This window comes from Physella acuta, unplaced genomic scaffold (genome assembly GCF_028476545.2).
Source record: "Physella acuta isolate Inbredline_101_S28 unplaced genomic scaffold, ASM2847654v3 ptg000038l, whole genome shotgun sequence".
Taxonomy (NCBI): domain Eukaryota; kingdom Metazoa; phylum Mollusca; class Gastropoda; family Physidae; genus Physella; species Physella acuta.
In genome coordinates this window covers 547,868-559,002 of record NW_026731558.1, presented here as the reverse complement: position 1 = coordinate 559,002, position 11,135 = coordinate 547,868, and the positions used below count along the sequence as shown (strand labels likewise).

The 11,135-nt window shown below is 30.4% G+C and overlaps 1 protein-coding gene across 4 annotated transcripts; it reads right to left on the bottom strand.

Annotated features, from left to right (window-relative positions):
* Positions 1-173: 173 nt before the first annotated feature.
* Positions 174-8,917, bottom strand: LOC131943315 (protein phosphatase 1B). Of its 4 annotated transcripts, none has more exons than XM_059303371.1 (6): positions 8,752-8,917; positions 7,034-7,896; positions 6,594-6,711; positions 6,345-6,453; positions 5,769-5,832; positions 174-4,574 (listed from the first exon to the last, which is right to left on the bottom strand). In XM_059303371.1, the coding sequence occupies exons 2-6, from the start codon at positions 7,886-7,888 to the stop codon at positions 4,560-4,562; spliced, it is 1,161 nt and encodes a 386-aa protein (XP_059159354.1). In that variant the 5' UTR covers positions 7,889-7,896; positions 8,752-8,917; the 3' UTR covers positions 174-4,559. The 4 variants fall into 4 exon arrangements, with proteins under 4 accessions (XP_059159354.1, XP_059159364.1, XP_059159339.1 ...); XM_059303381.1 differs by having other exon boundaries at positions 5,778-5,832; XM_059303356.1 differs by lacking the exon at positions 174-4,574 and adding an exon at positions 4,581-4,868.
* Positions 8,918-11,135: the final 2,218 nt, after the last annotated feature.

Genomic DNA, 11,135 nt, shown 5'->3' with positions numbered 1-11,135 from the left:
ATTACTCGTTAACTTTGTTCATTTATACAACTTTGTAGTATTTATTGCTTTATGGTACAAATGTAAGTTTTCTAGTTAAATTTATGTACATAACTTCATGTCTTGTTTGTGAATTCTGTTATTTGCATTGAAAATATTATGAGATAAGAATTAAATGAAAGAAACATGAACAATGTGTGTAATAGATTTTTATTACACCTCTCATATGCATACCAACTTTAAGGGAATATGAAACAAGATTTGGCATATTAGTGACTAAGCAGCTTTTGATATTTTGGCATTGCAAGTTGTTGTCAACCAAACAACTGTTTATGGGAACAAAATTGTTCTAAATGACATATCATCATGTTCACCTTGTATGTTTCTATATGTGCATGTCTCTTTTTTTTTTCTCAACTGAAAAACTATTTAAAAACAATAAATGACATTCCCATATAAATAATAAGCTTTATAATTGTGTACCTAAGTTATATCTAATATTCAATCATGTACACTAGTTTTTGTTAATAAACTTTTAATTCATTTTGGACTATCATGAAAGGTAAAAGCATTTTTGTTTAAAATCAAGATACAAGAATTGTAGCATAAATATTATCTTGTTATAAAAATAGTTTTACACATGATTTGACTGAAAGCTAAAAAAAAATTAAGGTACAAAGTCACACAAGCACCCAAATTTTCACTTTAGCAATACCATCTATCAAATCTACAGTATTTATCATTATTTTGTGAAAATTTTATAACCTTCAATGATATGATACAGAATAATTTTAAAAAGACATGTACAAACAGTAACTAGTGTATTACCAATATCATGAGATATAAGGAGATAACATTTCTAACCTGAATTGGGTTAACAAATTTACTGGAATTGCCACATGAAGCACACCAAATAATTCTATTTTTAAAGACAATCCAATTGAAGTAGCCAAGCATCTCTACCCAAGGTGGTGGTTTTTTTCATCTAATTTAATAATTACTGATGGTGTAAGAGTATCATTCATATTCCTTGAAAACCTACCCAACTAAAGACTACAAACATCTGCACACATGAAACTGAAAACGTACATAAACATGCTAGGTAGAAATGAAAACATGGCATCACTCGCTCCTTAATATTTTCAATGTATTTCAACAGTGTATAATAATACTAACACTATTCTATTACATGTTTATTAGTAACACAATCAGAATATTTTTACAAGACATTCATTTACAAATTTCTAACAAGATGTAGCAGAAATAATTATTTTATAAAAACTAGGAAAAATTACACTCAAACAAATCTATTAGTATAACTTTTTAGACTCAGTGAAAGCAAAAACATTTTCTAAAAAGATATTTTTGTATGCAAATAATACATACGTGAAGACAGAAAGATCAAGAACATTCAACTACATTTACATGAAATACACAGAAAAAGAAAAACTAATGTAGCCATGGCTGAAACTTAAAAGTTGAGTAGTGATGAAAGATTATTTTCTTATATAGGTATAGCACAGCAGAAGAAATGGCTAGATTGTCAGCATAGTTATACACCTGGTCAGATTTAATCATCTAACACAATTCTTCACAGGTGACTGTGATAATCATTTGAAATTTTTTTTAAATCTTAGTATTTTTTATTTATTACCAGAACTAATTTTGCATCTGTTATTAAAACAAAATGATTAATTTGATCTAAAAAAAAAAAACTTTATAAAGGTATTAGACTTGCTTAAATATTCCATGCTTTCAATGAAAATGTCATGAGGCATAAGAAAATATAAAAATATGGAGATAAAATGGTGAAGAATAAACCACAAAACACGTGCAACTCATGTCCTCAAATGTTCAGTGAAGCCAACACACAATAAAGATACAAGTTGGAAAGAAGACATTTGCCATTCTTCAGAACTTACATATACACACATTTTGTGATATCAAATATTTAAAACCAAGTAAACAGGATTCATTTCTGCAACCTGGCTTTGCAGTGCAGCTTTCTATCAACATAAAACTTATGAGCAACACCTGCTTAAAAAGTTGCATTTTGTAATAATTTTTTTTAAAGTTTTATTTGGACTGGTGTATGGATATATGTTGGTTGAAACAATGAATATGACTACGATAAATTAGATGAATATCACAAGACAGAATAGCATCAACTGTTTTCTCAAGTCATAAAAACAAAAATAGTACTAAATGAATGAAATGATACCTGCTTTTGCTGAACATTTTTTAACTCAATACAGTAAACAAGAATGACACAAATTATAACACTTGGAACTCTCAATCAAAGCAGTTGGGAAATGAAAGTGGTTCTGTTTGTAAAGCTCTTTCAGGAACTGAGAAAGCAGTTCAAACCTTTGGTAAAAAAAAGGCAACAATCATTCAAAAAGATTGGTTTTGAATTTTTTTTATTTTGTCTGAAAAATGCATTTTTCATTATAAATGACAGCATTTCAAGAAATAATGTTCTTTCAGTCCCCATTAGAACTGAATGTTATACCACAGAGAGAAAGTGAAATATCAACAACAGATATGATAGACAAGTTAACAGCATAGTAATGATGAATTTATTTACTTCTATAAACTAAGAGGACAATACGAAGAAAACATGCAAATCAATAAAAGTGTTGAACATCTTTTGAAATGTATAGACCTGTTATTGCTAATGAATAAACCATCAAGACAGGGCATTGGATCAGTAACAGTATCATTTTTTCTTTCTTAAAATTATCAAAAGTATATCCAATAGGGCTCACTTTAAAAGGTGGGAAAATTCTCAATATGGTTCATTTTAATAATTGTTGCAACTAACGTTTAAAAAAAAACTAGTGTTTCTTAACATGATTGCATTATTAACTTAAACATATAAAATGTGTTTTTTATAACTTTTATAAATTGTGTTTAAAAAAAAAGCAACAAATTGCAGAGATGATTCTTCAAAAGGTCAAATTATTATCCAGGATTAGTTTCAAAGAGGTAGAACACAAGAACAACTGGATGGCCATCATATCAATCCTTGAATATTCTATGTTCAAATTACTTTCACACACACAAGCACTCAAAACTTCTATGGCCATATGATGATCACGTGCAACAACGCTACAATAGTTTATATTTAAAATAGTAAATTAATTTTTTTCAAATTTTTTTTTTGTAACATGTGCAATTTGAGTAGCAAAATTCAAGCATATAAGAAGTGAATAAATGAGTAAAGATTTGAAACAAAATGTTGTCAAAACACAATGCAGCAAAGCCAAATCAATTTTTTTTTCTACTATTCTGTTTGTGATATTGGCATAGTTGTATTTAAAATAGGCAGTGATGAAAATAAAGCCTAATTTTTTTTACAATAATAATTAAAAGTATGGAATGAAGTGTAATGAAAACTAAATTAGTATATAATAAATTATTTAAGACTGTTAAAATGAATGAAGGGGAAAACAAAGCAAAACAATATAACCAACAAAAGGAGAGAGACATGGTGTAAGTAATGTATTTTTTTTTAAATAAAGCATTTTAGGGTAATGCTTCTTTATTTTAAATAACTTTTGACAAACATATTTTACTTACATTTGAATTGTGTAAAAAAAGTATATGCAAGAATAATATTTAAATTTATTTTAAATTTAAAAAAATAATATAAGCATTAAGTTGTTCTACAAATCACTGCAAAATCTTTTTAAAAAATAAAGCAACCTATTTGAAAATAATCAAATGATTATCTATGAACTGCATTATAGATTTACACTACTAAACAGCATTACCGAGAAAAAAGACTAATGATTTACAAACATTGTGGTGCTATTTTTTTTATTTCTTAAACTATGTAAACTATTTTTGGTCCCAAATTATACTTAATCTCAATGTAGTTTTGAAATTTAGATAAGTACAAAAGGAAGCACCACCAACCCCTTAAAATTTGTATTAACATGTTTCAACTAAAACAATGAAGGACATTTACACATTTTTTAAACACAGCTATTAATTAAATTATTTTTTTTTTAAAAGTGTCCAACAGCAACAGAATTCATCCTGAAAGTTTTAAAAACCAGCAAATTGATTTTAAGCACAAAGCTCATATTTGCATCTGTAGACATTCACACTATATGCAGTATAGGGCTCTTCATGGCTGGTACAGTTTATATTGTGAATATTTTACAGCTTTTAAATCATTATATTGTACATCATTTCTCAGCAATTTATTGATACAGGACTCAAAGAAGAATCTTCCCAAATAAGTAAATCTATCACTTTATCCATGCATTATAGTGAAGAGAGGCATCAATCATAACTACTTTATCTAATCATTTGATGGCATTTCAATTAATTTGTTTGAAGAAAAAAAAAAGTCATTTTTACATCTGCCTAAAAACAATGGGTTACTTACTAAGAAAAACTTAAATAAGCTCTGAATATAGAAGATGATCCATTGAGGCCTTCTGGTAAAATAGAGATGAAAAAGAGGATGCCACCACTGTATTGGTTGCATAAGTGCATTGGTAACAAGTGAATTCCTCTATTTCTGTGGCCTCCCCCACCATCTTAGTCATCCACCAGCTGGCTAGAAATCACGCAAGATCATCCTGAAATAAATGTTCAACAACATTAAAATTTCCTTGCAGAATCCTTTAGCTCAGAAATCAATTTAAGTCTCAAAAACACAATAGAACATCCTTGCTGATCCTCTGAATCAGTGTAACGACTATCATATCCATTAGTCTTTAATACAAAAGCCAAGATCATCTACAATTTTGTCATTTTTATTAAAAATTAACGGCTGATACTGTGCTGGTATGCCAATGCCAGCTGTTGTTCTATGGTTTCTTCTAGAGCAAAGAGGGTTTCTTTCTCTTGTTACCCAAAAGATGGAATCCTCCCTGAAAGTAAACAATTAAACTTAGATGCTCATTAAATTAAGCATCTAGCAATCATGACCAGTGATCTTTTTATTTTCAAAACTACAAGCAGGGTTTGAACTTCTGACAAAGCTAATGTCACCCACAGACTAAATATTCATCAAAATAGTTTCATTTTCCTCTTGTGAAAATTCCACTCCGAAAACTTCACTTTTGAAATACTTTGGCTTCATCCTAATAATTACTTTCAGCATATTTTGACAGGCTTAGGCGCACCATGTAAAAATAATTCTCTAATTTATTAAAGTAATATATTAGTTGTCTGAAATATGATTATTAGCCATCAGCTTTTCTAAAATGCCAAAACATGAAAACCATTATAGTTTTTATTTAGGCGTCTTTAAAAACTTTAAAGTGAGTAATAATGTTCAATACATTTTAAGCAGTTGGAATAGAATGTGCTGTGTCATTCGCAAATATTTCTTTCTTTAAATGATTGAAGTTTTTTAAAAATAGTTATTAAGCACAAATAAAATTAATAGTGCAGGATAGTGGATCGATACAAGAAAAAAGTACACAGGAGGAGCTAATTCATGCAGTGGTACTTATAGTGAAAAGATATGAGAGTATTTAAATAATCAACATTAAGGAAGATGAATAGAAACATTAATTATGATCACAGGTACCAGCAGAATTTAAATAAAATGAATACTTAACATTTATTTTCATTGAGTATAATATAGTAAGGAAGTGAAACATTCTTACTTCTGCTGTCAGTTGATTATCAATAAGGAACTTCAGTTAAGCATTTAAATTCATTATGTTTAAAGATGAAAATGATTTACTGGTAAGATTTGTGGTAAAAAGATTTCAACAACTTGTACTAATTTATTAAGAAACAAAATGAAGACCATAGCATACATCACTCACGTCTTGTTCATCATTAGGCCTGTGTTTATAAAACACACTTTCAATTACTGATTTTCTGGAAAGACAAAAAAAAATATTTTAGACAAACTTGGACTGAATGAAAAAGAAAACATCTCTTTACATAGTTCCAATAGGGGAAAAGTGAAAAAAAGGAATAGTTTTAGCAATGTAAGAACAAGTGCCTTTTAAAAAAAAGTTATTTCTAATCTACCACTTTGATAAATCAACTTTGTATCAAATTTGAAAAAAAAATTATTATTAGGTAAGCATTCTTAACAATAATACTTAAAAGTAAATATATTTGTTTCAATTGGTCACAGAATTCATTACTGGTATATTTGTATAAAACCAGTCTGTAAAATTTAGGCTATTTTTCAAGCCAAATAAATAAATGTGTGTGATCTAAAATAAGAACAGGCCACTGAGATGAATCTTGTATTTAAATAGTTTCTGAAGTACAAGTTGAAATAAAAACAGATTGTCATATTTATATTTAAAGGACCTACACAAAATAAAAACTTAACATAATATAAAATATGTTCTATGTTCAGAGATATAAAGACTCACTTAGACTGATAGCCCCCTCCTGGAGGAAACAATTCCTGTAAATCATCTGCAACTCTATGCAATATAAAATTAAACTCATGATTTTCTTGCGGCTCTTGGGCTAAAATCTCTGTACCAGAAAAAAAAAAGTATATTAATGAAACAGCTATGACAAAAATTATTGTATTACTATATTAAAATCTTTCAATCTTACTAAAATAGCCATATTACCACTGAAGCAAATTAGTAAAGAGAAACAATATAACTGACCTTTCACTTTTTGCTCAATTTTTTCATCAAGTTCTTTGTCTTTTTTAACAGCTTCCTCAGAAACACAAGGTGCTCCTTCAAAAGCTATTAAAACAATACTCATATTATCTCTGCTGCCCTGTGAACAAAATGAATTGTACTCAGTTATCATTCAATGTAAAATGTTACATGAACAGGTAAATAATCCCCTAACTCTTAAGTTATGATACTGCAGATCAACAAGAAAAAAGAGGCGAATCATACAATTTTAACATGATGTAGTAAAATTATATTTAAAAAGAATATAATAAAAGATGGCTATTAAAATTTAAAATGTATTACCCATTCTTGTGATTCTTTAAAATAATAAAGATTAGTCTATTAAATGTAAATTAATCTGTTTTAAGTCGTGAGAAACCATCAGCTTTATATAAATATGATATAAAGTTTATAACATGTACCTTAATTAAACAGGTATCCACTACTTGATTACAAACTTCTTCTAGACTGCCAGTTATTTTCATCTTATGCTCTATGAATGCGCAAAGTTCATCATTTGACATAACGTCCCATATGCCATCACAGGCCAAAACCATAAACTGATCATCTGCATTGCGCTCTTCAAAAAATATCTCTGGCTCAGGTGATACCAGCTGCTCACAGGGACCTTTACCTTCAACATTCTTATACTCAAAGTCCCCAAGAGCTCGCGAAACTGCTAAAGAGCCATTTACTCGCTGGATCATAACACTACCGCCAGCATTTTGTATGCGCTCTTTTTCTTTAGGATTAACAGGTTTATGGTCTGTTGTAGCGAAAGCACATTTGCCATTTCGACAGAGTACTGCACGTGAGTCTCCACAATTAGCAAAAAAGATATGTTTAGGAGACACAATGCTGCACACTGCTGTTGACCCACTTTTATCTTCACCGCTAACAACTTCTGGCATTGCTCGCATTTTTTCATCTAAGTTTAGGAAGCCCTTCTTGATTCCTGCTAAAACATCCTGAATTGAAGGTTGAATCTCTGTTCCGTCTGTCAAGTCAGGTTTACCTCGAAAATCTTCATTCTGTGTTATGTGCTCTAAAAGTTCTTGTGCACAAACTGCAGAAACTCTTGCCCCAGCATGGCCATCAAATACAGCAAAGAATGACCAGTCTTTAAGGTGGTTATGGGGAATACTGACAACTGCTGTGTGTGCATCTTCCATCTCAACCCTCCAGCCTTGCATACTACACAAACCATAGCGTAGCCTATTCCCTACACCACCCTCATTATGTTTTTCTGTTTTTGGCTTGTCTAAAAATGCCCCCATTTTAGATTCTGAAAAAATAAAAATACAACATATAATACACCAAGTTTTAAAAAACAGGAAGATTTAATGTAGTTGAAAAATTATAAGGTAAAAGCTTTTTCATCTCTAATTTGTCATTTCTATCAGTATGCATTAAAAAGTAGAAGGTAAGTTGTGTCTCAACTTCTTCCACGAGTAGACAAAACAGATTTCAGAATTGCACGTTGTTGGAGTATATTTGGATTGGTCAATAGCATTAAAATTAGAGATTTTCTCACAACTTGACCATAGGTAGATTTATAATTTAAACCTGTGAGATTTCACACTAATGACTAATGCAGTGACTCAAGTGTGCTAACTCTAATTATGTAGGCCTATGCATTTAGTTAAACATCAGGCCTAGACTAATCCTCTAGTCTAATTTGATATAGATTCTAGTTCAGTATTAGCATGATTATGTCCTATCATTTTGTTACAAGAAATAAAACAATTAATATAGTAATAGCAACAGACTAATGTCTCATCCTAATGCTGCTAGTGAGCAGCTTGTGCGTGTAGACTTGAGTGCAACTGCAAGCTTAGACTGAGAAGAGGGGGGGGGGTGTTAACAAGGGGCACAACTGTATTTATTTGCTTACTTCAACTTCGCATTAACCATCGCAAATACAGTAATATTAGTATAAAATGCATTAATACCAGTTAAAAGTAATAATATTCAAAACAGGTTTAAACTTGTTTGGATAAAAATCAAAAACATATTTTCTCGTGACATTCACAATGCCGCCTTCTGGCCTGAGATGTTTTTACATGGCCGAAGATGAGTCAACGTATAATCGGTCGTTACTTTGGAAATAAATACAGAGAATTTTCATATCAAATCTTACATAAAATTTATGGAAGGGTGAATATTGTTATAAAATTTTCTCCAGATTAATTTATATGGAGAATGTTAAACATCAGGAACAATCTTTAAAGTTGAAATTTCTACCACAAACATGCGATACACAACAAACATAAGATGCCGGAAATTAACTACCGCGCATGCGTAAAACGTCAGACCCGGATGTAAGCTTCTTAATATAGATGCCCTAAATTACATCATCGCCCACAACTGCTTTAAAAAGTAAAATATCTGATTTTAGGGAAAACGCGCATTTTAAATAATACTGCGTTTATTGTTACATCATTCAAAAAATATTCGAAAAATGATGAATTTTATTGATAAGCATTTTGGTTTTGTCGTTATTTCTTAACACCCTTCACTGATCTCGTAATAATCATATGTTGCTGCATGTGGCACAATATTAAAATTGCTAACGCCGTTTTTTATTATCAAGCTGAACAATCCGATAAATAACAATAGTCCAAGGAGAATTATAGAATCTTGACTATAGTGAGAAGGGAAATAAACGCAGAATTTATAGACTCTAGATAGAATAGAATCAACGAGTTAGGAGAAGAGACTAACAAACACAGGGGGGAGATGGAAAGCAACAATTTATGCTGAGTATACGTGTGAGGAGGAAAAATTGCAAATAAAAATAAAAACGTTGGGAGAATTTGTGGGGAAATGGGGAAAAGTGCTTAAAAACGTTTTAATAACAAGCTTTAAAGTAATAATGCACTAAAAAAAGAAAACAAATGATTTTCTTTACCATAGTAATTATTAACTACTATTTAAATAGCTAAAAAAATAAAATAAATGCGTGGGTCGCTATAGTATACATTAGAATCCAAGAAGCAACCCATGCTTTTCCCGTATTTAAATAGTTCACTATTAGATCTATATATTTTAAGAAAATCATTTATTACTAATAATTAAAAACGTTTAAATCTTAAATAAGCATATATAAATTATGCGCTAAAAAGGATAACATAAATTATTTTCTTTAATATAATAGGATATATAGTATACTTATATAAAATATAGATCTAGTATAATTATATAAAAGCTTGTTAATAAAACGTTTTTTTAATGATTTTTTCAGTACTTAAAAAATGTTAATATAATATAATTCGAGTGCATAGAGGACAAATGGCAATGCAGTATGTCCAAAAACATAATCTCGGAAAAATGAGTTTATAAATCTCATTTCAACATTAAAATATGTTTAAACATTCATAAAATATTTGCATTCTACTTGTCTGACATTGTACTTGGGTGTTCTTGTAGCATGTATTATTGACAATATAAGTAGAAATGTACATCGATTTAAAAAAAGTGGACGTACTGCATTCGTCTTCTATACAGTTGCATGACTAAAAAAACAATATCGCACCAGATGAATAGAAAAAAAAACCGATCGTTTAACAGCGCGGAAAATAGCATTTTATATATTAATAAGTAACTTTAAAAAATAATTAGACATCCAATCAAGTCAAATTTGATATCAGATTGCAAAGTTATCGGGTCTTGACCCACGGCCAAGTTTGAAACGAATCGGTCAGTAGAATATAAGTACTCGAAATTTCACTCGGCAGTTTCAATCTAGGCACGACAGGCAAAAAGCACGTCAGACAGACAGGGGAAGCAAAGTTAAATAAAAGCTTTTAACAACGCTTGTAAAAATGCATTTAAAAATCTAAAAAAAAAACATTAATAATAATAATAAGTTTTTATATAATTTTGCTCTAAAAAGGAGAAAATATTTTTTTAATATATATAATATCAAACTATTTTTTAAATACTTAAAAAGAAAAGCGTGGGTCGCTATAATATGTATTGAATACTTTTCTAGAAATTAAGAATTTGAGGTCAGATTGGGCCTTGACACACATGCCAAGTTTGAAACGAATTGGTCAGTTAGAAATGCTCGAAATTTCGCTCGACCGTTTTGATCTATGACGAAAGACAGACAGACAGGGGAAGCAAGTTAAACTAAAGCTTGTAAAAAACACAGACTTTGTATGGGGGATGGAAATAACTAACACCTATTTTTTTTGGGGGGGGGGGGGGAAGGGAGATAGATAGGGGGGGGGGGTAAGAAAACACAGGAGAGGAGGAGGCAACAAACAAACATCTCGCTTATAATGTATGGGAAGAGTAAAAAAAACAAATATTTCGGCAATTTTAATAAAAGAGCCACGCCAACTCATTCAACACAATTGGACGCGTATGGAAGGTGTGTGTGAGAGAAAGGGGGTATATTTAGGCTAACATCAATGTGCTGGTAGTAGTTAGATTATCAAAACAAAAATGCCGTGAAGGCAGGGGCGTAGCGTGGGGGGGGGGCGGGGGGTGCGGACCGCACCGGGTGACACCATTTAG

Excerpts from the sequence above, each read along its gene's own strand:
- LOC131943315 (XM_059303356.1), bottom strand. The coding sequence starts at position 7,888 with ATGGGGGCATTTTTAGACAAGCCAAAAACAGAAAAACATAATGAGGGT. Across the intron at positions 6,712-7,033 it reads TGGATACCTGTTTAATTAAG|GGCAGCAGAGATAATATGAG; the intron begins GTACATGTTATA and ends TTTTGTTCACAG. Across the intron at positions 6,454-6,593 it reads AATTGAGCAAAAAGTGAAAG|AGATTTTAGCCCAAGAGCCG; the intron begins GTCAGTTATATT and ends TTTCTGGTACAG.